At 41.3% G+C, this 27,387-nt stretch overlaps 1 protein-coding gene across 6 annotated transcripts in view; it reads right to left on the bottom strand.

Annotated features, from left to right (window-relative positions):
* SLC25A12 (solute carrier family 25 member 12) overlaps nt 1–27,387 on the bottom strand; it is a 105,325-nt gene that overhangs the window by 48,623 nt on the left and 29,315 nt on the right. For 3 of the 6 annotated variants that reach the window (XM_070070697.2, XM_070070698.2, XM_070070699.2), the window contains exons 4-6: nt 14,793–14,908; nt 9,847–9,950; nt 5,686–5,825 (exon numbers count right to left, since the gene is read on the bottom strand). In XM_070070697.2, coding sequence (XP_069926798.1) covers nt 5,686–5,825; nt 9,847–9,898 — 192 coding nt within the window. In that variant the 5' untranslated portion in view covers nt 9,899–9,950; nt 14,793–14,908. The remainder of the gene's footprint in view (nt 1–5,685; nt 5,826–9,846; nt 9,951–14,792; nt 14,909–27,387) is intronic. The other 3 variants (XM_070070693.2, XM_070070694.2, XM_070070696.2) reach the window with 1 other exon arrangement.

Here is a 27,387-nt window from a genome sequence, read left to right as displayed (position 1 = left end):
AAAAATTAACACAGTAAGGGGAAGGTATGTAGTGCAGCAGTTAAATGACTGCTTAGGATGCCTGAATCCCACATGTGAGATGTGCCTGGGTTCCAGTCCTGGCTCTTGCTCCTTATTACAGCTTCCTAATAATGCACACCCTGGGAGGCAGCAGATCATGGCTCAAGTACTTGGGTCCCTGCCATCCATGTGGGAGACCCAGATGGAGTTCTGGTCTCCTAGCTTCAGCTTAGCCAAGTCCTGGCTGCTCCAGGCACTGGGGGAAGTGATCTAGCAGACAGAAGATCTCTGCCTTTCAAATAAAGATTTTTAAAAATGAACTCAGTGAGAAACTCTGACCAACTGGTAAGTGCAACACTTTGTAAGTCTAAATCAAAGCTATGAATAACAAACTTCAGGGGCCAGTGCTGTGGCACAGTAGGTTAATCCTCCGCCTACGGCACCAGCATCACATGTGGGTGCCAGTTCATGTCCAGCTGCTCCTCTTCTGATCCAGCTCTCTGCTAATAGTCTGGGAAAGCAGTGGAAGATGGCCCAAGTACTTGGGTCCCTGTACCCACATGGGACATCCGGAAGAAGTTTCTGGCTCCTGGCTTCGGATAGGCCCAGCTCTGGCCATTGCGCCTATTTGGGGAGTGAACTAGTGGATGAAAGACCTTTCTCATTGTATCTTCCTCTCTCTCTCTGTAATTCTACTTTTCAAATAAACAAATAAATCTTTTTTTAAAAAAACTACATAAGCAGCATTTAGCCATCATTCTGGCTTTGAGCACAGTTACTTATAAACCATAAAACAGTCCAGAATATCTCTAACATTTTAACTATTGGGTAAGCAAGCTTTGTAACATGTGATATCAATAAGAACAACAAAATGTGCCAGTTGTCCTCTGTGTGCTACAAAAAATCAAAACCAGAAAATTTCTTCTCTGGGGACTCATGACATAATCCAAATAAACCTGTTAATGCACCATAATATGGTGCTGTTGGATGTCATTTTCATACTATTTGCAACTCCAGAAATAATGGTCAATTTAAATATTTAAAAGCTTTTCAAAGATAAGATTAAATATTACACTTCTCACTACACTTATAAAAGCCTTCAAATCAACGTTGCTTTACCTTTCTGTGACATTTAAAATACCTTTTGCGTTTGGGGTGTTTGGTGTAGCCATTAAGACTCCACTTTGGCCTTGGGTTCGAGTTCCAGTTCTGCTCTCAATTCCAGCTTACTGCTAATGCATATCCTGAGAGGCAACAGGTGACAGCTTAAACGATTGAGTGAATGCCACCCACATGGGAAAACTGGATTGAATTTCAAGCTCCTGGCTTCAGCCTGTCCCAGCCCTGGCTTTTCAGGGCATTTGAGAAGCGAACAGTAGATAGAAGATGTCTGTCTGTCTCTCTTTTACTCTGCCTCTCAAACAAAAAAGAAAAACAAAATTTTAAAGAAAAAGGTGCTTTTGGTAGGAAGTTCACCCTTTTCATTTAATTTATTTTCCTTCATATTTGTGATATCTCAATGATAACTCAAAGGAATTAAAATTACCTTAGATGGAGCAGGCATTCAACCCAGGGATTAAGACATTTGCATCTTACATCAGAGTACCTGAATTCAATTCCCAGATATCACTCCTAATGCTGGCCTCCTGCTAGATCCGGGGACACAGTAGTAATGGCTCAAGCGATTAGGCAGCTGTAATCTACACAGAAGACCTGAATAGGGTTCACAGGTCCTGGCTTCTGCCTTGGCCCAATCCCAGGCATCATGGGCATTTGGGGATGAACCAATAGAAGGAATCTCTCTCTCTCTCTCTATCTCTCTCTCTCTGCTTCAGTCTCTCTCAACACTCTCTATCTCACAAATAATTTTTCAAAAATTGTAATTACCTTAGCAGGTGTTTGTTTTATACTTCATTATAACAGGCCTAACTGTTGCAGGCATCTGGGGTGTAACCCAGAGGATGGAAGATTTCTTTCTGTCTCTTTCTTGCCTTTCAAATAAAACAAAAATAAGTTTTTAAAAATTAAAATTAAAAAAATACTCAAACTGAAAAGCTTGGGAAAATTATACATTTGAGAGCTGATTCTCTAAAAAGAAAATGTCCTCCCAGGCAGTGTTTGTTTCCTCCAAAGAAGATTTTCTCTCAGTTTACCTTGCATCCACTGAAGAAAATTTATATCTATTGTACCCCAATATTTAACTGTTCTATGTAAGCTGAAAGCTTTATAAGTGAAGCTACGTTTTTGTTTCACTTCTCATTTTGAGTCCTTAAGCTAAAATTTTTAACATTTTTTTCTGAAGACTACAAATATATTTATTTTTTTAAAGATTATTTATTTATTTATTTGACAGGTAGAGTTGCAGACAGTGAAAGAGAGACAGAGTGGAAGGTCTTCCATCCGATGGTTCACCCCGCAAAATGGCCGCAAGAGCTGGAGCTGAGCCGATCCGAAGCCAGGAGCCAGGTGCCTCTTCCTGGTCTCCCATGCGGGTGCAAGGGCCCAAGCACTTGGGCCATCCTCCACCGCCCTCCTGGGCCACAGCAGAGAGCTGGACTGGAAGAGGAGCAACTGGGAGTAGAACCTGGCACGCATATGGGATGCCGGCACCAAAGGCAGAGGATTAACCTAGTGCACCACAGCGCCAGTGCCTACAAATATATTTAAATGTAGAGAAGTCCATCGGGAAGCTTCAACAATGGTCACCTGAAGGTCAATTTTGTTTTATCTATGTTCCCCAGTCTGCCACGTAAGGATCATTTAAAAGCTGAGCCCACACTCTATAATGATACTTGAGGTATGTGTCTTTGCAAGATAAAGAAAGTCCTTCAACTGTTGACATTACAGAAAACAGAAATCTGTCCTTTCCACAATACTCTTTCAATGACTGTTCTGCCTTATATTTAAAGTCCACACTTTCATCAGTAGTTAATATTTTTCATAAATTTGTAATTTATTTTCATTTTATTTGAAAGTTAGAAAGAAAAGATCACCCACCCACTGCTTCACTACCCAAACACCTTCAATAGCCATGCCTAGGCTGGACCAAAGCCAGCAGCCCAAAACTCCGCCTGGATCTTCTACATGGGTAGCAGGGATTCAAGTACTTGAGTCATCACCTGCTGCCTCCCAAGGTGCACATCAGCAGTAAGCTGGATCAGAAATGGAATAAATGGGACGTGAATGAGGCACTCCCATAGAGAAGCAGGTGTCCCATGTGGCAACTTAATTTCTGTGCCAAATGCCCAACCACTGAGTATTACTAATAAGACTAAATTGTACCCATGGTTGCCATTGGTTATTTCTGGGAGATTAGATATAAGATATATGAAATGGGGGGCCAGCGCTGTGGCATAGCGGGTAAAGCCGCTGCATGCAGCACCAGCATTCCATGTGGGCGCCAGTAAGAGTCCCGGCTGCTCCACTTCTGATCCAGCTCTCCGATATAGCCTGGGAAAGCAGTAGAAGATGGTCCAAGTCCTTGGGCCCCTGCACCCACGTGGGAAGACCCAGAGGAAGCTCTTGGCTCCCTGGCTTCAGATTGGTGAAGCTCCAGCTGTTGCAGCCAACTGGGGAGTGAACCAGTGAATGGAAGATCTGTCTCTCTCTCTCTGTGCCTCTTCTCTCTCTGTGTAACTCTCTCAAATAAATAAATCTTTAAATTTTTTTTATTTTTTATTTTTTTGACAGGCAGAGTGGACAGTGAGAGAGAGACAGAGAGAAAGGTCTTCCTTTGCCATTGGTTCACCCTCCAATGGCCGGCGCACCGCACTGATCCAATGGCAGGAGCCAGGTACTTATGCTGGTCTCCCATGGGGTGCAGGGCCCAAGCACTTGGGCCATCCTCCACTGCACTCCCTGGCCACAGCAGAGAGCTGGCCTGGAAGAGGGGCAACCGGGACAGAATCCGGCGCCCCGACCGGGACTAGAACCTAGTGTGCCGGCGCCGCAAGGCAGAGGATTAGCCTAGTGAGCCACGGCGCCGGCCTAAATTTTTTTAAAAGTACATTATGAAAGCAAAAATTTCTAATGCAATGAAAAAACTAAATAAATAGCTGTTATACTGTATTGTTTAGGGAATAAGGACAAGGAAAAAAAGTCTGCACGTGTTCAATACAAACAATTTTTTCAGCTACTTTCGATTTGCAGTTGGTTTAATCCAGATGATGAATGAATGCACAGATGCCAAACCCACAAATACAAAGGGCAATATTTATAAAACTTACTATATATAATGTTTTACAAAAATCATAATAATGCATGTGATTATTGATCTAATCAGAATCATGACATAATTATACTGGGGTGGAGAGGGCAAATAATGTCCAAGTCTGTGGTAGGGAAGGAGAGGTAAAAGAACTACTATTTAATGTTTCACAGTTAGAATTCAATCAAACATACCTAAAGAGGGGTGGGTATTGAGATATAGCAGTTAAATCACAAATTGAGGGTCTAGGTGGTGGCATATCAGGGTAAGCCACCACCTGCAGCACCAGCTTCCCATATGGTCACAGGTTCAAGTCCTGGCTGCACCATTAGCTCCCTGCTAATGTGCTTGTGAAGGCAGGGGAAGTTGATGCAAGTCCTTGGGCCCCTGCCACCCACATGGGAGGCATCGATGAAACTCCTGGCTTCAGCCTGGCCCAGCCCCAGCCATTGCAGCTATTTGTGGAGTGAACCAGTGGACAGAAGATCTCTCTCTCTCCCTCTCCATATATAACTCTGCCTTTCAGATACATAAAATAAATCATAAAAAAAATTTAAAATTTAAAATTTAAAGAAATTTAAAAAATCACAACTTAGGACATCTGCATCCTGTATCAAATTGCTTGGGTTCCAGTCCCCACTCTGTTTCTCAACCAGCTTCCTGTTGATGTGCACTTTGGGAAGCAGCAGGCAATGGTTTAAATACTTGGGTCTCTGCCACCCACAAGGGAGAACTGGACTGACTTCTGGGCTCTGACTTCTGCCTGGGCCAGCCTCAGCTATTAAGGACATCTGGGAGGTAAACCAGCATATAGAAACACTCTGTCTCTCTCCCCTGCTCTCTCTGTCACTCTGCCTTTGAAATAAATAAAACTTTAAAAAATACCTAAAGGTGGCCGGTGCCACGGTTCAATAGGCTAATCCTCCGCCTACGGCGCCAGCACCCCGGGTTCTAGTCCCGGTTGGGGCACCGGATTCTGTCCTGGTTGCTCCTCTTCCAGTCTAGCTCTCTGATGTGGCCCGGGAAGGATGGCCCAAATCCTTGGGCCCTGCACCCACATGGGAGACCAGGAGGAAGCACCTGGCTCCTGGCTTCGGATCAGTGCAACGCGCCAGCCGTAGCGGCCACTTGGGGGGTGAACCAACGGAAGGCAGACCTTTCTCTCTGTCTCTCTCTCACACTGTCTAACTCTGCCTGTCAAAAGTAAATAAATAAATAAATAATTTTAAAAAAATACCCAAAGGTGAGAAATTGAGAAGCAGACATCTCAACACAAATTTACTGTTTAAATAAATGGAGTAAACACAGAAAGAAATTGCTGTTAAGAGTTTAAAGAAGTTGCCTCTGAAGATTGGGAAGTGAAAAACAGAAATGAAATGCCATGGGACTTCTATTTTGTAATAAACTTCATAAGCCTAACAGGAGAGGCGACAAAGATAACTAGTATATATTTACACCTGTTTAAAAACTAAACTCACCTGGAGAAACTGTGTGAATTCTGTGTAGTTAAGATGCTTCTTCCGGTTATGACCAAAATGCAGTCGGATAAATTCACAGTCCCAGTTAAAAGGGATATGATGATGAATAATAGTCTGTCCAAAAATTTCCTTGACATTTTCTTAAAAGGGAAAACAAAAATAAATCAGTTATATCTGGAACAACTCGTTTAACACACTGCAATCTTCCTACAGAAAAAAAATTAAGAGAAGTTTTACATGTCAATATTATCTGCTTCTATTAACTGCAAATTTTTTGTGTACCCAGAAACCCATGCACAGGAACACAATTGATACAAAATATAATTTTACACTTAAGATTGTGAACCACTACCTATAAGGCCATGAAATTCTTAATTTCTCTTGATTTAATTTTAATTAGGAAGTGATTTATATCTTGCACTATAAATGGCTGCTACTTTACATTCTAGTATAAAATCAATAGTGTTTTCCAAGTTCCTCAAGGAGTCGAATTAAGCCCTTTATCAGAAGCATGAATACCTAAATTACAGTATAATACAATATTTGTCATACTAAGTATGGTTTGATTGAGGCTTGATTATTACATTCACACTAGCCTGAATATGTCTATTGAAGATAGGTATAAGAAATACTACCAAAAGCATATCATTAACTCAGCAGCAAGCACCTTATTAACAGCTTCTGATATTGTCAAAAATATGGTCTTGACACAAAGCTTCAAAATCCCCATAAAATCCATGATTATTAGACTAAACTATTAAAATATTTTAGGATAAGTGAAATTAGTGATTTATTTTTAAATAAAGAACCAAACCCAGTATACTAACTTTTAGATAGGCACCATCACGCTGTGTAATATACAACCAGAACCTTCTGGCAGCTTGTCATCATGCACTACCAAGGTCATCACTTCTTACACAGTTCTATGTTTACTAAAAGATGTCAATTCACAAATGACTGATACTTTAACAAGCATAGACTCTATAGACTAATTTAGAAGCTCATGCCAAAAAAAAAAAAATCATTAACAAAATTAAGAAAGCAGGAAGTCTGTTTCATTGATGTCTTAAGAATGAAATTATTCTCAAATTCAAGCCAATTTTATTAGTGAAAGGGTTTTAGAAGAATTAGTAAATATACATTTAATGTTTTATATTCTATGCTATTTTCACTTATATTTCTGCAAATTGAATGAGATATCAATCTCATATTGTAAATAGTTTAATGGATTCCCTTTAATTTTATATATACTTTTTCTTAATAAAAGCATTACTACTGGGGCAGAGGAGTCTAAGAATACAGAACTGGAAATTCTACCAGTCTGAACTCAGTGCTACAGCTCTAAACAGACTACAGCAATCAACAAAGTTAGAAGGCAGCATTGGATGTCACTGGGGAGATGGGATTCTCATCTTTTCTTTCAAAAGGAGTGCAGGATTCATTTCTTACCTAAGTAATAGCAGTATTTCAGTGTTCAAATTATGTCAAGTATTTTCACCTTACCTAAAAACAAATTAAATGCATGTTTTTTGTTTTTTGTTTTTTCTAAAAGCCAAGGATTCACTCAATAGCAGTAATACATGAGATCCTGGTTTCTAACCAATAAAAAAAGATTATCCTTAAACCTATAAGAAATTTCAAATTGTAAAATGTTAAAGTTTGTATAATAATTAAGATAGGTTGCAAAAGATCTAGGGTTAAAAATATTGTGGAAGAAAAAAAAATTTACAATCTAATTTAATTAACCAGCTGCTTCTACTCCCAAATTAATTTATTTATAATGTTTAACAGAAAAAGTGCCAGCGCCCCGGCTCACTAGGCTAATCCTCCACCTAGCGGCGCCGGCACACCGGGTTCTAGTCCCTGTCAGGGCGCCGGATTCTGTCCCGGTTGCCCCTCTTCCAGGCCAGCTCTCTGCTGTGGCCAGGGAGTGCAGTGGAGGATGGCCCAAGTCCTTGGGCCCTGCACCCCATGGGAGACCAGGATAAGTACCTGGCTCCTGCCATCGGACCAGCGTGGTGCGCTGGCCGCAGTGCACCGGCCACGGCAGCCATTGGAGGGTGAACTAACGGCAAAGGAAGACCTTTCTCTCTGTCTCTCTCTCTCACTGTCCACTCTGCCTGTCAAAAAATAAATAAAAAAATAAAAAAGAAAGAAAAAAAAAGTTGATGGAAAGCAGGAATCAGGATAATTTAAATTTCTACATGCATTTAATTAAAATTAATAATTAAAGGGACTAAGTTATTTAATAGCAACCTTTATTGTAAAGGGCACAACTCCTAAAACTCATTAGGTAAGAATTATACATATTGTTAACTAGATAATTTTTATATAATGGTGGAATGAAACTGAATCCTTTTTATAAAAACAGAAAATCTCAGAATCTCAAGTATGAAACTACATCAAATCAAGTCAAGATTCAAAGCTTTCAAATGAAGAAAATTTATAGAAACTTTTTTCTCTGAGGCCAACGCTGAGGCATAATGAGTTAAGCCATGGCTTGCAATGCCTGCATCCCATATGGCACCGGTTTTTGGTCCTGGCTACTCCTGTTCCAATCCAGCTCCCTGCTGTTGTGCCTGGGAAAGCAGCAGAAGATAGCCTAAGTCCCTGGGCCCCTGCACCTACGTGGGAGGCTCAGAAGAAACTCCTGGCTCCTGGCTTTGGCCTGGCCCAGCCCAGGCTGTTGTGGTCATTTGAGGAGTGAACCAGTAGATAGAAGATGTCTCCCTCTCTCCCTCTCTCTCTGTAACTCTCACTTTCAAAAAAAATAAAGAAATTTTTTCCTCTAATCACAAAAAGGATATTTTATAACTTAAAATGTACAATTCATACTTGGGAAAATACCTTTATAATAAAACTTTAGCTAGACATTCTATTCCTAGCATCTTTAAATGAGATTCCAGAATTTCTCTGAAACAATTAAAATCATGATTTTAATGCCTCACAGTAATCTCCCCAAATTCAGAAGTGTCATTTCCATGAGTATTTGTTTGGATATTTTCTACTTATCCCCAGTGGTCACTTGGCAGCTTTGTCCGTGATTTTATTATGATCATTATTATATACTGTGGCTTATTAACTAGCCCCCAGACACTTCTAATCATCTCAGTCATGTCATGGGATACAACTATAGCTACTGGCACTAATAAAATTTCAAATCTTCTTTGGCACCTCTGGAGATGTATCCTACTTCCCTTCTGTTATTTCCACTAGCAGCTTCCTGAGGCTAGTTCAGGAACATCACAGAAATAATTAATACAGCTATTGTTCTGAAATCCAATTCATAGCCACCACTTGTACTTTTACCAGGATAAGCTTATCCAAAAAAAAAATTATATAAAAGTTCCAGAACTGGAGAACAGACATATGTGTGAGGCAATTTCTCAAACAACTGATGTTCTTATCTTACTCAGATGTGTCAGGTCCTGCATGATATGAAAGGGAACATCATTAATGTCAGATGTATCCAATTCATCTAACTGGAACTGCACAGCAAGCCTCCCCCCGCACCTTCCCTCCCTGAGAGAATCCCGTCTTTCCAGTGGCAAACAAGGATCTTCAGCCCTAAAATAGAATTCCTGAAGAGTGCTATCTCACAGTGGCCATAATCCTGGCTTCAAAGAAAGGGATGTAATACTTAACATCTTATTGGCAGCATGATCATGATCCAGTGTTTTATACTAGGTTGGCATTTCTAAAAGAAACAGGAATCCATTCGCTTTCTGATTTGTAGAAAACAACAGGCCACTTTTTCACTTCCTGCAGAGCATGGGCTTATGAAAGGGATGGTTTATAATGCTACTGAAATGGGAATTGGGGCCAGATACAAAAGTAGCCTGTCATTATGTTCTCTTTGCTCAAAGAAGAGGAGCACACCGATTTGTCAGGAGGAAAGCTGATGGTGGAAACTGTGATTAAGTAAAAATGTTCACAGACGTATAACATTAGTCAGCTTAGCTGTATCAGTCGCTTATAATGCTTGGTCTAGATGAAACACTAATTGAAGCATATACATTCCATAAATATGTATTAACAGAGGATTTAATTTCCCCAGCAGCCCACACTATGTCTCCCCACGTCATCCACCCTCATCCCTCCCCTGGTTCTTATGGGAGCTTCCTAATTGGTCTTGTTCACCTTTCTGCAGTACAAAATTACCTCTGACCGGGGCTGGCACTCTTCTCCAAGACTGCCACCATGCCTGTTCCATGAATGAGCCTGGAAGGAGCTGCTGTACCAACGGTGTGGCCAGAGAACTCCTCCTGTAGGTATACAAGCCATCAGCCCTGTGACACAGCCCACCTACCATCAGCCCAACGACATCCTGATTCCAAGGATTCCAGCCCAGCAGGAGCCACTGCTTCCAACTTACAGGCTTGAGGCCAAATATTCTTATTGTCAAGGGGAAAAAAATCCTCAATAGCTGAGTTTCACCTGTATGGTTCTTAAAGTGAAGTCAGAGAGGCTTTTAGGACTCCCACCATCAACAGTGAATATCCTTGTTTGTAACTGAACAAAACCGATGGTGAAACTTGTGGAAGTGAAGTTTTTCAGTGAAAGAAAAATTGGAAGGAAAGAGAAGGAACAACTAGGAGGTCAAAAAAGAAAACAAACAACAACAACAACAAAAGACCAACAACAGGAACTTGTAAAAGTCCCAACCAACCTAGCATGTAGACTCAGTCCTAGACTTCTGGGTTCTATTCCCAGGAGGGTCACTGGTTTCTTGGACCTCTGTTTCTCTAGGGAAATGTATTTCTATTAGCCCTTTACCTACCTCCAGAAGGGATTACTGCACAGTCAATACAGCAATCAGGCTGCCAAACATATGTATGACAACATTCAATTTTCAGGAAAGATGAGTTCACATTTCAAGAGCATATCTACTCCTAAAGAAGGTAGATGTTCCAACAGTTTGCTATCAAATGCTATAAAAACTAATAATATTGGATCCTTTTTTTTTTTTTTTTTTGCCTGAAACTACACACTACTCCTGTATATTTTTTAAAAATGACTTTCTCTGGAAGACCTTTCTCTCTGTCTCTCTCTCTCTCACTGTCCACTCTGCCTGTCAAAAAAAAAAAAATAAATAAATAAATAAAATGACTTTCTCTGCAATGTCTGAGAGCAAAACAAAGAAAAGAATCTCATAAATTTATCCTCCTTTAATTAAGCACTCAGACAAAGCTCTATGTCTACCAAATTATAATAGGTGTTTATTACCATAGAATTTCATATTATTGCATCTCTATAGCTTTGTATCCATTGAAAAAGTACACATATATCTACATTTCTGTCTCCTGTCCCTTTAAATCAGGGGTTGGGAATGTCCAGCTGGTAGGTCATATAAGGCCTGCAAAATAATTTAGCCTAGCCCTGCCAAAGCAAATGCAACTGAAATTCAATAAGTCTATAGAAGATTAATTTTTAAGCTGATAATTTTGTATGGCCCAAATGATGTTATAAATAACCAAATGGCCCTTGGCAGGAAAAAGGCTCCCCACCCCTGCTAAATAATAGCAGTGGTTATGCCTAAACCAACCCAAGCCATTCTTTCCTTTAGGGAAGAAGAGCCTATTTTAGAGGTATAAATGAACACATTTTTATTTGCCATACAAGTTAATGGTCAAACAGAGTACTAAATCAAAAGGAATCCTTGACTTCTGAGGTTTCTACAGAGGATGAGGATGCACCCTTGCAAAAGTTCACTTTGAGTTCCCTTTCCTAGACAAACACTGGGGAACACAAGGTTTGTGAGTTTTTAAAACAGAGTTCAGAACATATAACCTGTTTTTTACTCATTTATTAGTTAAGAGATAAGGGGTTTTTTTGTTTGTTTGTTTAGAATGATTATATCTTTGTCAAAGCAACAGGCTTTTTGAAAAATTTGGGGTAAATGCATGGCAGCTATTGACAACACAAGGTAGTATAACTGCTTATCTAGGTTACCTCATCCAGTTATATCAAGCGGGGTATCCAGTACACTAGTGGACAATAGGGAAACCAAGGCAAGTTTACACTATGTATAGCACACACCAGTCATGCAATGGCCTCTACAAGGCTCATGCCACCTGGCAGTAACAGATACACAAGCCATTACGTGATTATTCACAGCATGCATTAGAAGTTTTATTAAAAGAACATCAAAAAGGAAATAATTAACTAATGGTTTAATTTACTCTTAAAAAACAAAACAAAACAAAAAAACTTCAGAACCCTTTTCTGAGCCTTCATCTTCTCCAATGGATTACCAAGGCCTCAATGTAAGTCCTCTCTCCAGAATGGAGGCATCTCTAACAACAAAAGCACCTTGTCCAGCACTCAAGTTAAATGTTCAATATTGCTGTTTATATAAAACTTGCAAAGATGCACAAGTTTAAGTTTATAATTTGATGTGTATACAAAGCATATCTAAAAAAACAAAAGCATAGATGAGAACAATATATATAAGTACAGAGATAACATTATCATTTTAGTCCATGAGAGTTACTGATGGCATCATAGGTTTGCACTGCACCTTGCATCCAATAATCTCTCCTAAGTTTTTCTCCTCAGTTATGCACAAGAGAAGACTATACTTTAAATAGCTCCAAAATAGAAAACATAAGGCCATTGACATGAAAAGGATTTAACTGTAGCTAGGATGGATCTAAAATTTCCTTCTACCTAAACATGTGTCTATAAATATATAAGCACAATTATTAAGTGGGTACAAACATAAAAACTGACCCTCATCACATATCTAAAATTCTGTGAAAATAAACAGCAAGTTAATTATTTCCTTATGCAGAAATTCTGTAGTTTTGGATACAGCCTGAAATAAGTGGGCCTTAGAAATCTTGTTAAATAGCATTTGTTGTAGGTAACAGTTTCAGTGCTTTTCCTCTTTTCTTAAAAATATAAACTATCTCTCATTTATGATTCCTTTAACTTTATTAAGAAATTTGTCTAAAAATAGATCCTCAAAACCAGGGAGGCAGGACAGAAAGAGGAAATGGTCATCGTCCTGAGCAAATAGGTTAGCACCATTGAGAAAGCCATCCAGCTGGCCAGGGATCCCAGGAACAACGTTGAAAGGGGGAAACAGGTTTTTCTTATTTCATAATAATCTTCTTGTCTGTAGATTATGAAGTGAAAGAATGAAAGCAAGATATTGCAGAGTTCATATGTTCTTCAGTTCAAACCAGGTACTATAAAAACTAAAATGGATTTGTTCTGTTTTAAATTCTATTTCATTGAAATCCTAACTCATATAATAGTTCAAGAGAAAAATAAAAGCTCTATAGAATGATAAAGCTGAGACCTAACAACTATAAACTTTCATTTGAATGAAATAAGGTACATAAAAACCAACTACTCAGCTACCTTCTACACTCATTGTCATCTACCAACCAACAATGGCATGAGTCCATATTGTTAGTCCGTAGAATGAAATGACTTGAGAGCCTTATCTTTTAAAATAGAAATTGCAAAAAGCAGTCAAATGGAGGAGACACAAAGAACCATGGTACCCAAAGTAGGTGAACAAAATAAATTAGAATTTGGTTTTGAGAAATCTAATTTTTAAACCACACATGATATAAAAACAAGTATATTGTCACTAACTCAGACATCCTTAGAAACTGTTTCACAAGCATTTCTACACCACATTTTGAAGTGAAACATGTGAGCAGATGTGATACCTATCGAAGACAGAAAATGCAGCATTATTAGTAGTACAGGGCTAATATTGAACAAAGAGACGTTATGGATTCAATGCTTTCAACTACGAATATAGGTATTTCTGAGGAAAGTCAACATTTTTCAGGAGGCAAAGTGGTGAGAGCTTGCTCTAAAGCAAGGAAAATGCCAAGATAAAAGCAGAAATCTAGAGTTCCAAATGGAAACAGTATTTATTTAGGAAAGTCCTCTCATACAGAAGACAATGGGTCAATGGGCAGAAGAAAGGAAATAGTAAGTGCCAAGCCATAAAATGTGCCCATCAAGGTTATAGCCAAAGGCACCACTCACTAATCCTTCCAATTTACTTATACTTTACCACCATTCTTATCATTACTGTGATACTTCTTACTTCAGGTTTAACTAAAGGACACCTTCTGATAACGCAAACACAACAGTGAATAAATCTTTAACACTAGGCTCAGGGAAAGCCTGATTTTCAGGATTTCTCAATAAATTTAAATGACAATTCATGCAATAAAAGGGACCCAAGTTCAGCTCTGCATGATGAAAAAGTTTTAAAGATCTGTTTCACAGCAATGTGAACAGACTTAACACTACTGTACTCTTAAAAATGATTACTGGGGAAGGCATTTGGTATAGTGGTTACGATAACATTTGGGATATCTATATCCAATATCAGAATGCCTGGGCTTGTGTCCCCGCTCCGCCCCTGATTCTAGCTTCCTGCTAAAGCTAGTGCTAATGATAATGGGAGGCAGCATGTGAGGGATGGAGCAGCTGAGCCCCTGCCATCTACTACATGGTTACAAATAAAAATCCCAGTTTCTACACTGGGAGATCTCAACAACATGTTAGAGTATACATCTGCCAAAGGATTTAAATCAATTTTCACATCCAACTCATATTCTAGCCTTGTTTCCTAAAGCCAAAATTCTAAAATACAGGCTCAGAGAATGCTAATTAATTTTGCCTAAACTCTCTTCTTCAGTCTCATTCTTGATATTAAAATGACACAGTAGCGATTTTGAAAAAATGCTACAGAGAAGCTCTGAACTTCCCATCCAAACTTCCCTTAAGGAATGAGAACATTGCTCCATGTTGTTCACAATCTACTTCATAAAAATTTTGCCTACACTGTCCCAAAACAAGAACAGTTTACACCAGCTATTTTAGGAATGAGAAAGTGTCAATGACTCAATGAACTGAATAAACAGTATTCCTATATTTCTTAATTTGTAATAGTTTAGTGCTTTTATGAAAGTCTAATGAAGAAAATAAAGCCATGTAAAAATACTTTTAGGAAATTAATACTTCATTTACTGACTAGAACAAACAAAATATATTCAGTTACCAGATTTAAATTGAAGACTGGACGAACATATTAATTTTATTTATCACTTATAATCTTATTTTCCCCTTACCAAATGTCACTTCTCCATTTCCACTCTTGTCAAACAATTGGAAAGCCACTATGAACATGGAATCTGGAGCACATAAGACAGATTCAAATGCCAAAAACTCTTGATAGGAGATCAACCTGTAATAAAATATAAAATATTGTTGACTGGAAAAGAAAAGGAAAACCTCAGGGATTAATTGACAAAATTTAGTTTCTCTTTACAAAGGTATTCCAGAGAAGGAAGAAAGAGAGGGAAAAGAAAGAGGAAGGATTAGAATATCACCCTCCTGTAAGCTCCTAATAAATTAATGGGCCTACAAACTTACTAATAGCTCCTAACATCACAAAAAGAAAGAGAATCAGACCAAAACCAGTTAAATTTGAATGTAAGGCTCCAGATGGGGGCTTCTCAGCCTCAGCACCACTGACATTTTGAGTTGGCGAATTCTTTCTTGGGAAGGGAGTCTCTTGTGCATTGTGCCATATTCAGTAGCACCTGGCCTCCACACACTAGATGCCAACAGCATCCCCCAGTTGTGACAAAATGTCTACAGACATTATCAAACGTCTCCTGGAAAGCAAAAGTACCTTCACTGAAGATCATTGATCCAAATGTAATCAATTTACAGAAAAATAGAAGGGACAAAAAAAATGTTCACCACCAGTATTGAAATGCAGACTGTGGGAAACTATAGGACAAATATTCTGTAGTTGCAAGAAAATAATTTTAAAGAAAGATAAAAAGAACTTTAAAAGACCTGAAGGATGGGGCAGGCATGTGGCAAAGCAGTTAAGTCACCACATGTCTTTGTCCACATCCCATATCTGAGTATCTTGTTTGAGTCCCAGTTACTCTGCTTCCAATTAAATGAAAAAATTAATACTCCTATTCTTCCAAAATGTGTTTACTGAAATAGAACCATGCTCATCAGCTACAACTGGCAATAGCCATCTAACAAGTGCCCTGAATCCTTCTAGATCTCCTCCAACCCATTCTTAAAATTGTAGCCAGAGGGATCTTTTTTATTTACTTATTTTAAAACAGCTTTATTGGGGCCAGCACCGTGGCTCACTTGGTTAATCCTCCGCCTGCGGCGCCAGCAGCCAGCATCCCATATGGGCACCGGGTTCTAGTCCCGGTTGCTCCTCTTCCAGTCCAGCTCTCTGCTGTGGCCCGGATCAGCGCTGGCTGTGGCGGCCATTTGGGTAGTGAACCAACAGGAGGAAGATCTTTCTCTCTCTCTCTCTCACTGTCTATATCTCTACCTGTCAAATTAAAAAAAAAAAAAAAAGAGCTTTATTGAGATGTTATTCACCCACTTAAAAAGTACAATTCTGTAATTCTAAGTATGGGCACAGAGTTGTACAATAATTACCACACTGAATTTTACAACACTATTACGACATCAAAAAGAAACAACATTAAATAAAAGTTGAAAAAAAAAAAAAAGAAAGACAGAAACTACAGAGGCTGGTGCTGTAGCGCAGTGGGTAAAGCTGCTGCCTCCACTGCCAGCATCCTATATGAGTGCCAGTTCAAGTGCCGGTTGTTTCACTTGCGATCCAGCTCTCTGCTATGGCCTGGGAAAGAAGTAGAAGATGGCCCAAGTGCTTGGGACCCTGCACCCACGTGGGAGACCCGGAGGAAGCTCCTGGCTCCTTGCTTTGGACTGGCCCAGCTCTGCCCATTGCAGCCAGTTGGGTAGTGAACCAGCGGATGGAAGACCTCTCTGTCTCTCCCTCTCTCTGTAACTCTGCCTCTCAAATAAATAATCTTTAAATAATAATAATAATTTCTAAAAATAAAAACATAAACTGCAATTATCATCACACAATTTTTCAGGAAGTAAATACAAATGAAACTACCACATACTCCTATCAGGTATCTTCATGACCTCATCAGTAAGGAGTAGTAAGTGGTGTTAAGCTCTGAACAAAACTACAGATCAATGGTATTGTGTCATTTGCAAGTGTTAAGTTTATATAATAAACACAATAGTGATGTGGGGTAGGAGGTAGACAAGCCTTTCACTTTCTACATATTTCAGAAATGTCTGAAATTTTTAGAACAACTAATAGTAGTATTCTGATTGTGAGGGTAATTTTAGGAATAAAAATAAAAATAGATTGGTTATAGATATAAATACATAGAGAAACACACATCTTATTTCTAAAATGGTCTCAGGAATTGGATATCAAAAATTTAACTGCTTGAAATATAAATCATGTAGCTTTAAAAAATATTTCATGCAGAGCAGGTGCTGTGGCATAGCAGGTAAAGTCACTACCTGCAATGCCAGCAGCTCATAGGGGCGCTGGTTCAAGTTGAGGTTGCTCCACTTCCTGTTAATGCACCTGGGAGAGCAGTAGAAGATGGCTTAAGTGCTTGGGCCCCTGCCATCTAGGTGGGAGACCCAGAAGCAGCTCCTGGCTCCTGGCTTCAGGTTGGCCCAGCTCCAACTGTTGCAGCCATTTGGGGAATGAACCAGTAAATAGAAGATTCTCTCTCTCTCTCTTTCCCTCTCTCCCTCTTTCCCTCTTTCCCTCTCTCCTTCTTTCCCTCTCTCCCTCTCCCTCTGTAACTTTGCCTTTCACATAAAATTTTAAAATCTTTTAAACAAATATTTCATAATCAACAGTAAAACTTTCTGCTATATTTTTGAGAAGAGCTCTGAGTTTTTCCTCAACTAGCAAAGGTCATAAACTGTCAGAGGACAGAATGACTTTGGCCCACAGATTCATTTTCTTTGACATGCAAAGTATAATCTCTATAGTTGTATTAGTTGCCAACATTAGGAAGTCATAAGCTTTATATAAAAATCCAGTTTCCTGATTTTTCTTGATAAATTGCCAGGTTGGGCAACACTAAATTCCTGGTTCCAACTAGCACCAGCTCCCTGAAGACAAGCAGAATTACTTTGTTTAGAGAGATCAGGGCTTAACACTTTTCTGTAGACCACTTGCTCCTATGGATTTGAGACTCTCAGTTTCAAAATAGTAGCCCTTTGTTAAAAATACAAAGTCTATGGAATTTATTAAATATCTACATTTTGTCTGTCAGCATATTAAAAAAGGCAAGTCACATATATTCCTGCATCTCTAGAGCCAGAAGGACCCTTAGAAAGTCCAAAGAAGTTATCTCCTCAAAGACATTCTATAAATCCACCCACATTTGGTGTTCTCCCATGACTGTATACTTGCTGCTCCTCACCTCAAACTGAAAAATTAGAAAGGGTACCTGGTGTCTACAGCAAGTAGACCATAATTATAAGAAGGTATCATTAGAATACACAGCAGTCCCTAAATACTGCTACACAGGGTGCTTTGTTTAAGGAAAAATCATTAAGAAAACACAGAAAAGCATTAACAACCTAAACATAAGTCACCTAAACTTAAACGAAAGAAATTCTGACACATGCTACCACATGGATGTGCCTTGAAAATATTATGACAAATTAAATACGCCAGAAAGATGCAAAAGAACAAAGATTGTATGATTCCACTTATATGAAGTACCTGAAAAAGTAAAATTTATCGAGGGACAAAGTAGAATATTAGTTGCCAGTGGCTGGCTGGAGAAGTAGAGGGGGAAAAACATAAGAAGTCATTGTTTAATTAAAGGAATGAAGTTTCAGCAAGAGACAATGAAAAAGTTCTAGAGATATAGATTGCAGACGGTTGACTGGGAACGTATTTAAGGCCACTAAACTGTATACTTAAAAACAGCTGTAATACTAAGCTTTTTGTTATGTATATTTTAAACACAAAAAAGTCCTCTGAGGTTACCTAGTTGTGTGCATTTTTCAAAAATCAGCTATGGGGGCCGGCGCCCTTGCGCACTAGGTTAATCCTCCGCCTGCGGCACCAGCATCCCATATGGGCACTGGGTTCTAGTCCTGGTTGCTCCTCAGTCCAGCTCTCTGCTGTGGCCTGGGATAACAGTGGAGGATGGCCCAAGTGCTTAGGCCCCTGCACCCACGTAGGAGACTAGGAAGAAGCACCTGGCTCCTGGCTTCAGATCGGCGCAGCTCCAGCCGTCACAGTCATTTGGAGAGTGAACCAACGGAAGGAAGACCTTTCTCTCTGTCTCTGTCTCTGTCTCTCACTGTCTGTAACTCTACCTGTCAAATAAATAAATAAAAATCTTTAAAAAAAATCAGCTATGGCTTCTTGGCCTTTTGGTTAAGATCAAGTGCAGTATCAAAAATCAGCAAATAAGGGCCGGCACTGTGGCATAGCGGGTAAAGCTGCTGCCTGCAGTGTCCACATCCCATATGGGTGCCAGTTCGAGTCCCAGCTTCTCCACTTCTGATCTAGCTCTCTGCTAAGGCCTGGAAAAGCAGTCAAAGATAGCCCCATTCCTTGGGCCCCAGCACCAGCATTGGAGACCCAAAGAAGCTCCTGGCTCCTGGTTCTTGGCTTTGGATTAGTGCAGCTCCAGCCATTGTGGCCATCTGGGGAGTGAACCAGTAGATGAAAGACCCCGCCCCTCTCTTTCTGATCTCTGTAACTCTGCTTTTCAAATAAATAATCTTTAAAAAATAAATAAAATAAAAAAAATAAAAAATCAGCAAATATAGCTTTTTTTAAGATTTATTTATTTATTTGAAAGTCAGAGTTAGAAAGAAAGAGAGGAGAGGCAGAGAGATAGAGAGGTCTTCCATCCAATGGTTCACTCCCCAATTGGCTGCAACGGCCGGAGCTGCGCTGATCCGAAGCCAGGAGCCAGGAACATCCTCTGGGTCTCCCATGCGAGTGTAGGGGCCCAAGAACTTGGGTCATCTATTGCTTTCCCAGGCCATAGCAGAGAGCTGGATCGGAAGTAGAGCAGCCAGGTCTCAAACTGGCGCCCATATGGAATGCCAGCACTTCAGGCCAGGGCATTAACCCGCTATGCCACAGCACCGGCCCCAGCAAATATACCTTTAAGTTCTGTGTTTTTCACCATCTAAAGAAAATTACTGCAAATACTGACCTCATTAATAATATGCAAGCTGAGATACTTAAGACATGTCAATGTCTGTAATTTACTTCAAAATGTATTTTTTTATTTTTTATTTATTTATTTTTTTTTTGACAGGCAGAGTGGACAGTGAGAGAGAGAGACAGAGAGAAAGGTCTTCCTTTTGCCGTTGGTTCACCCTCCAATGGCCGCCGAGGCCGGCGCGATGCGCCTGCCGCAGTGCACTGATCCGAAGGCAGGAGCCAGGTGCTTTTCTTGGTCTCCCATGTGGGTGCAGGGCCCAAGCACTTGGGCCATCCTCCACTGCACTCCCGGGCCACAGCAGAGAGCTGGCCTGGAAGAGGGGCAACCGGGACAGAATCCGGCGCCCTGACCGGGACTAGAACCGGGTGTGCCGGTGCCGCAAGGCGGAGGATTAGCCTATTGAGCCATGGCGCTGGCCTCAAAATGTATTTTTAAAAAGTAAGATGAACTAGTAGAGGGATGGAAGGATGGACAGCTATGTGAAAAAGCTAGCATAATCAAATATAAAAGTAAAATCTATGTGGTAGATACATAAGTAATCACTGTAAAATTCTTTCAACTGTCCTGAATGCTTGAAAATTTTCAAGATAAAATGCTGGGAGGAAATAGGCCACTTGAAAATTTCTCTGATACTTTCCTCATCTATTTTAAGCTCAAGGCATATGGGTGCCGGTTCAAGTCCCAGCTGTTCCACTTCTAATCCAGTTCCCTGCTAATGTGTCTGTGAAAGCAGCAGCAAGAAACAGTCTGCTTATCTGCTAACAGAGAAACATGCGGCAGAATAATTTTTAAAACTTATTGTTCTTCATCCTGCCATAGATTCTTCTATTGCTAGAAGAACCCAAACAATAGTGTAATTGAACATACGCAAACAAGCTATTAACTGCTGAATGCAGAAACCACTGATGAGTTCATACCTTAATAAACAGTTTGTTTTCTTTAATGGAGATTAAGGGGCACTTTCACTTTTTGCCATGTATATCCATGCTATCTTATTGTTTACAAAGAATATGCATTCATGTTATAACTTTGAAATAATATATTTTATGAATTTTTGGTGTGTATTTTAAAATTTTTCTACAAAGTCCCTTTTAACAAATTTTTACATTTATTTATTTTCATTTTAATTGAAAGGCATAAAGACAGAGAGACAGAGAGCTTCCATCCACTGGTTAATGTCCCAAATACCTGCAACAGACAGGGCTGGACCAGGCCAAGGCCAGGAGAATGGAACTCAATCTGAGTTTCCCACATATATGACAGATACCCAATTACATGAGCCATCATCTGCTGCCTCCCAGGGTGTGCATTAGCAGGAAGTTGGATTAGAAGCAGAGTAACTGGGACTCAAACCAGGCTTTTGGATATGGGATAGAGGTGTCCCAAGCAGCGACTCAACCACTGGAGCCATACATCTGACCCTATAAATTCCTTTTTAATTTACCGAATGGGAGCTAGTAAAATGTCAAAACATTAACAGACTAATTTTGCAATTTTTATAACAACAAAACTTCTGCATAAAAGGTTCTTCTGTATGCATATGTAACAAAAAAGAAAATACTTTCAAAAAAGTAAAAGAGAAGAAAAGCTACTTTCCTACATTATTGGGAAATAGAGCTTCAAGATGAAATTCTGACTAGGAATAAACAAACTATCGTTCTACAAGTCAGTTTCAAACAAGCGTCTAAATATTTTAGATCAGATCACATAATAATAGTGTCTGAAATCTGCATTTAATACACAAAGTCACTTTGCTTTTCATTATACAAGAACTTCAATGTTTAAACCACAGTCTCACAAACAATACTTGGCTAATGGCTTTTACTTTTAGACAAGCCATCATGCTATCTACACGATGTAATGCTGCTTTCCCATGGCTCTACACAGCATGCACATATATCAAAACACACCCAAGGGAAAGAAGATGCAGAAGGAGAAAAAAGGAACAGTATTCAGGCTAGAAAACTTGGGAACTGGGGGCACAGTACAAAAGAGCATGGAATTCACAAATCCCAAAACCACTTTTCCCACACATGTAACAAAATTATTGACATTTCTTATACTAATTCTACTCATTCAGACTTGGTGTTAGATGATTAGAAGTACTGTTAATGTGTCTCCATTTCAGGGACCGGTGCCATGGCACAATGGGTTAATCCTCCACCTGTGGCGCCGGCATCCCATATGGGCGCTAGTTCTAGTCCTAGCTGCTCCACTTCCAATCCAGCTCTCTGCTATGGCCTAGGAAAACAGTAGAAGATGGCCCAAATGCTTGGGTCCCTGCATCCCCACGGGAGACAAGGAGGAAGCTCCTGGTTCCTGGCTTCGGATCAGCACAGCTCCAGCTGTTGTGGCCATTTTGGGAGTGAACAAATGGAGGGAGGACCTTTCTCTCTGTCTCTCCCTCTCACTGTCTATATCTCTACCTCTCAAATAAAAAATTAAAAAAAAAAAATGTGTCTCCATTTCAAAGGATATTCCTCCAAGACTCATTATCAAAAAATGACCTTAGACCAAGGAACACATTTTGGAGTTGGGCAAAAATATACTAAATGAACTATTTTAAGCTTTCATCATCGCCCTAAGTAAAAGGGTGTGAAACAGATAAAAGGAAAAAAAGAGAATATAATTTTGTCAAGAAAAATGAAAGGCTAAAAATTAAGAATTAATTTTGTGTTACTGGGCATGTCAATCAACCTCTCTGAATCTTATTTTCCTCAACTGTTAAATGAGGAAGGGTTGACATCTTGAAATAAGTCAAACATTAGCAAATCCTTTATTCTGTTGAATTAAAATTATAGAAAAATCTTTTATGATGGAACTTAGCCTTTCTGAAGTCTTAGATCTTTATGAAAATCTATGCCCTCACCTTAGAAAAATGCTGACACAAATTCAAACATTCTCATTATATGATATTTAAGAATCCCTGAAGATCATCCATGAAGAGTAGCCTAAGAATCCTTGTGTTTCTAGAAAATTCTACGTCTCTCTGCTTTAGAAACAATCTATGCTTCATATACTCATTTATATTTTTGTGACCTAACCCTGTCAATCAGATTTCCTGCTTAATCCCAATCTGACTCATTTCAAAAACAAAGGGAAAAAATGCAGGTTAAGATTTTTTTAAAGATTTATTTTATTTATTTGAAAGAGTTACAGAGAGAGGTAGAGACAGAGAGAGAGAGGTCTTTCATCCGATGGTTCACTCCCCAAATGGCTGCAACGGCTGGAAGCTGCGCCAATCCGAAGCCAGGAGCCAGGAGCTTATTCCGGGTCTCCCTCGTGGGTACAGAGGCCCAAGGACTTGGGTCATCCTCTACTGCTATCCCAGGCCACAAAGAGACCTGGATCAGAAGAGGAGCAGCCGGGTCTGGAACCAGCACCCATATGGGATGCAGGTGCTACAGGCCAGGGCTTTAACCTGCTGTGCCACAGTACTGGCCCCCAAGATTTTTTTAAAAAAATTAGGCATCGGTATTGTGGCTTAAGGGTAAAGCTGCTGCCTGCAATGCCAGCATCCCATATGGGAGCTGTTTTTTTTTTTTTGACAGGCAGAGTGGACAGTGAGAGAGAGAGAGACAGAGAGAAAGGTCTTCCCCTGCCGTTGGTTCACCCTCCAATGGCCGCCACGGCCGGCGCACCACACTGATCCGATGGCAGGAGCCAGGAGCCAGGAGCCAGGTGCTTTTCCTGGTCTCCCATGGGGTGCAGGGCCCAAGCACCTGGGCCATCCTCCACTGCACTCCCTGGCCACAGCAGAGAGCTGGCCTGGAAGAGGGGCAACCGGGACAGAATCCGGCGCCCCAACCGGGACTAGAACCCAGTGTGCCGGCGCCGCCAGGCGGAGGATTAGCCTAGTGAGCCACGGCGCCGGCCATGGGAGCTGGTTTGAGTCCAACTTCGGATCCACTTCGGATCCAATTTCCTGCTAATGCACCTGAGAAAAGTAGCAAAAGACAGTCTAAGTGTTTGGGTCCCTGCAATACCATGTGGGAGACCAGGAAGACTCTCCCAGCTCTAGGCTTTGCCCTGGCCCAGCCCCCAGACTTCGTGGCTTTCTAGGGAGTGAAGCAGCAGATGCAAGATCTCTCTCTTCTCTCCCTCTCTGTAACTCTGACTTACAAATAATAAATAAATCTTTAAAAAAATAAGTTTTTTAAATTTGAAATAGAACAAACTTATCTTGTAAAAAGTAAAATAGGTATTTTTTTTTTTTTTTTGACAGGCAGAGTGGACAGTGAGAGAGAGAGACAGAGAGAGAAAGGTCTTCCTTTGCCGCTGGTTCACCCTCCAATGGCCGCCGCTGCAGCCGGCGCACCGCGCTGATCCTGGCAGGAGCCAGGAGCCAGGTGCTTTTCCTGGTCTCCCATGGGGTGCAGGGCCCAAGCACCTGGGCCATCCTCCACTGCACTCCCTGGCCATAGCAGAGAGCTGGCCTGGAAGAGGGGCAACCGGGACAGAATCCGGCGCCCCAACCGGGACTAGAACCCGGTGTGCCGGCGCCGCAAGGTGGAGGATTAGCCTATTGAGCCACGGCGCTGGCTGTAAAATAGGTATTTTAAAAATAAACACTATTAAACATTATTAGATTTTATAATACTATAGAAAACTCTTTACTGATCTACTCTACTCTGATGACCGAAACCTTGATTGCACTTGACCACATGAAAATGTCCTACTTTAATGAAACAATCCAGCTCTGAGGAGAACTACATGAAACTTCAAAGAAGATGCACTGAGATGAACTAGGGAAGAACGTCACAAAAGGAAGTATCTGGAAGGCTGGCGCTGTGGCTCAATAGGCTAATCCTCCGCCTTGCAGCGCTGGCACACCAGGTTCTAGTCCCAGTTGGGGCGCCGGATTCTGTCCCGGTTGCCCCTCTTCCAGGCCAGCTCTCTGCTATGGCCCAGGAGTGCAGTGGAGGATGGCCCAAGTGCTTGGGCCCTGCACCCCATGGGAGACCAGGAAAAGCACCTGGCTCTTGGCTTCAGATCAGCGCGATGCACCGGCCGCAGCGCGCCAGCTGTGGCGGCCTTTGGAGGGTGAACCAATGGCAAAAGGAAGACCTTTCTGTCTCTCTCTCACTGTCCACTCTGCCTGTCAAAAATAAAAAATAAAATAAAATAAAGGAAGTATCTGGAAAGATACAGATATTCTGAAGGGTCTCAGATCAAATTAATAACAACAAATACTCTGAAAATGGCTAAGAGCTAAATGTGTATTTACCTTTAATAATTTTAAAGAAAAAAATCCTGATTAAATATAATTCATTTTCATATACCTTTCTGTCTAATCACTTGAGAGACCCTATGACTGATAAGCCACTACTGATGATTTCACTTTTTTTTTTTTTTTGACAGGCAGAGTTAGACAGTGAGAGAGAGAAAGAGAGAAAGGTCTTCCTTTTTCCGTTGGTTCACGCCCCCAGATGGCCATTATGGCTGACGTGCTGTGGCGGTGCCACACCGATCCAAAGCCAGGAGTCAGGTGCTTCCTCCTGGTCGCCCATGCGGGTGCAGGGCCCAAACACTTTGGGCCATCCTCCACTGCCTTCCCAGGCCACAGCAGAGAGCTGGACTGGAAGAGGAGCAACCAGGACAGAATCCAGGGCCCCCAACTAGGACTAGAACCCGGGATGCTGGCACCACAGGCAGAGGATTAGCCTAGTGAGCCATGGCTCAGGCCCTGATTTCACATTTTTTTAGAGAGCAAACACAAAATGTCTTACAATTTCTCCAACACTTGCCATTTGTTGATTTATTTATTTATTTGAGAGAGAGAGAGAGAGAAGGGGAGAGACAGGGAAAGAGTGAGAGAAAGAGAAGGAGAGAGATAGCTTCTGTCCGCTGGTTCATGCCTCAAATGGCTGCAATGGCTGAGGCTGGGCCAGGCTGAAGCCAGGAGCCAGGAGCTTTCTCTAGGTCTCCCACAGGAGTGCAGGGGCCCAAGGACTTGGGCCATCTTCCGCTGCTTCCTGAGATGCATTAGCAGGGAAACTGACCAGAAGTGGAGGAGCTGGGACTCAAACCAGCACCCATATGAAATGCCAACCCTGCAGGTAGAGGTTTAACCTTCTAAACCACTGCACGTCCTCAACATTTGCCATTTATAGGTGATATAAAATCTTTCCAAGGTATAAAATACTCATTCAACAATCATCTGTTGAACACATAGCAAATATCAAAATGAATATAGCAGGACCAGCACTGTGGTATAGCAGGTAAAGCCACCACCTGCAGTGCCAGCATCCCATATGGGTGCTGGTTTGAGTCCCAGCTGCTCCACTTCCAATCCAGCTCTGCTATGGCCTGGGAAAGCAGTAGAAGATGGCCCAAGTTCTTGGGCCCCCACACCTAGATGGGAGACCCCAGAAGAAGCTTCTGGCTCATGGCTTTGAACTGGCTCAGTGATTGGATTGGGGAGTGAACCAGTAGATGAACAATTCTCTCTCTCTGTAACTCTTTCAATTAAATAAATAAATCTTTTTTAAAAAATGAATATAGCACTGCCGGTGCCGCGGCTCACTGGGCTAACCTCCGCCTTGTAGCACTGGCACACCGGGTTCTAGTCCCTGTCGGGGCACCAGATTCTGTCCCGGTTGCCCCTCTTCCAGGTCAGCTCACTGCTGTGGCCCGGGAGTGCAGTGGAGGATGGCCCAAGTTCTTGGGCCCCGCACCCCATGGGAGACCAGGATAAGTACCTGGCTCCTGCCTTCGGATCAGTGCAGTACGCCAGCTGCAGCGCACCGGCCGCGGTGGCCATTGGAGGGTGAACCAACGGCAAAAGGAAGACCTTTCTGTCTCTCTCTCACTATCTACTCTGCCTGTCAAAAAAATAAAAAATAATAAAAATAAAAATGAATATAGCACTAATCCTGGCCTCAAAGAATTTAGATACCAACCTTTCTATTTTAACCACTGCAATAGCCACCTAACTGGATCTCTCTACATGCCACTCTTCTCCCACTCCAATGTGGGATCAATTTTTCTAGAATTGATCACACTTGTGGTAATTTTAAAGTCTCCCGGGGTGGGCATTTGGCATAGAAGTTAAGATGCCACTTGAGTGTTCCATTCCCATGCCATAATGTCTGTGTTGGAGTCTTAGCTCCATTCTTTTCTTTTGTTTTTTTTTTTTTTTTTTTTTTTGGACAGGCAGAGTGGACAGTGAGAGAGAGAGACAGAGAGAAAGGTCTTCCTTTGCCGTTGGTTCACCCTCCATTGGCCGCCGCGGCCAGCGGCCGGTGCATCGTGCTAATCGTGCTAATCTGAAGCCAGGAGCCAGGTGCTTATCCTGGTCTCCCATATGGGTGCAGGGCCCAAGCACTTGGGCCATCCTCAACTGCACTCCCAGGCCATAGCAGAGAGCGGCCCTGGAAGGGGGCAACCGGGACAGAATCCGGCGCCCCGACCAGGACTAGAACCCGGTGTGCTGGCACCACAGGCGGAGGATTAGCCCATTGAGCCGTGCCGCCGGCCTAGCTCCATTCTTGATTCCAGCATCCTGTAATGTGCATCCTTGGAGGCAGCAGATAATAGCTCAAATAGCTAGGTTGCTGCCGCCCACATGGGAGACCTGGATTGGTTTCCCAGCTCTGGGCTTCAGCCTGGTCCAGTCCTGGCTGTTGCT

The sequence above is a fragment of the Oryctolagus cuniculus genome, chromosome 3 (genome assembly GCF_051225735.1).
Source record: "Oryctolagus cuniculus isolate XC-2025 breed Fujian yellow rabbit chromosome 3, ASM5122573v1, whole genome shotgun sequence".
Taxonomy (NCBI): Eukaryota; Metazoa; Chordata; class Mammalia; order Lagomorpha; family Leporidae; genus Oryctolagus; species Oryctolagus cuniculus.
The sequence above is the reverse complement of the archived record's forward strand: the minus strand, read 5'-3'. Positions and strand labels throughout refer to the sequence as shown.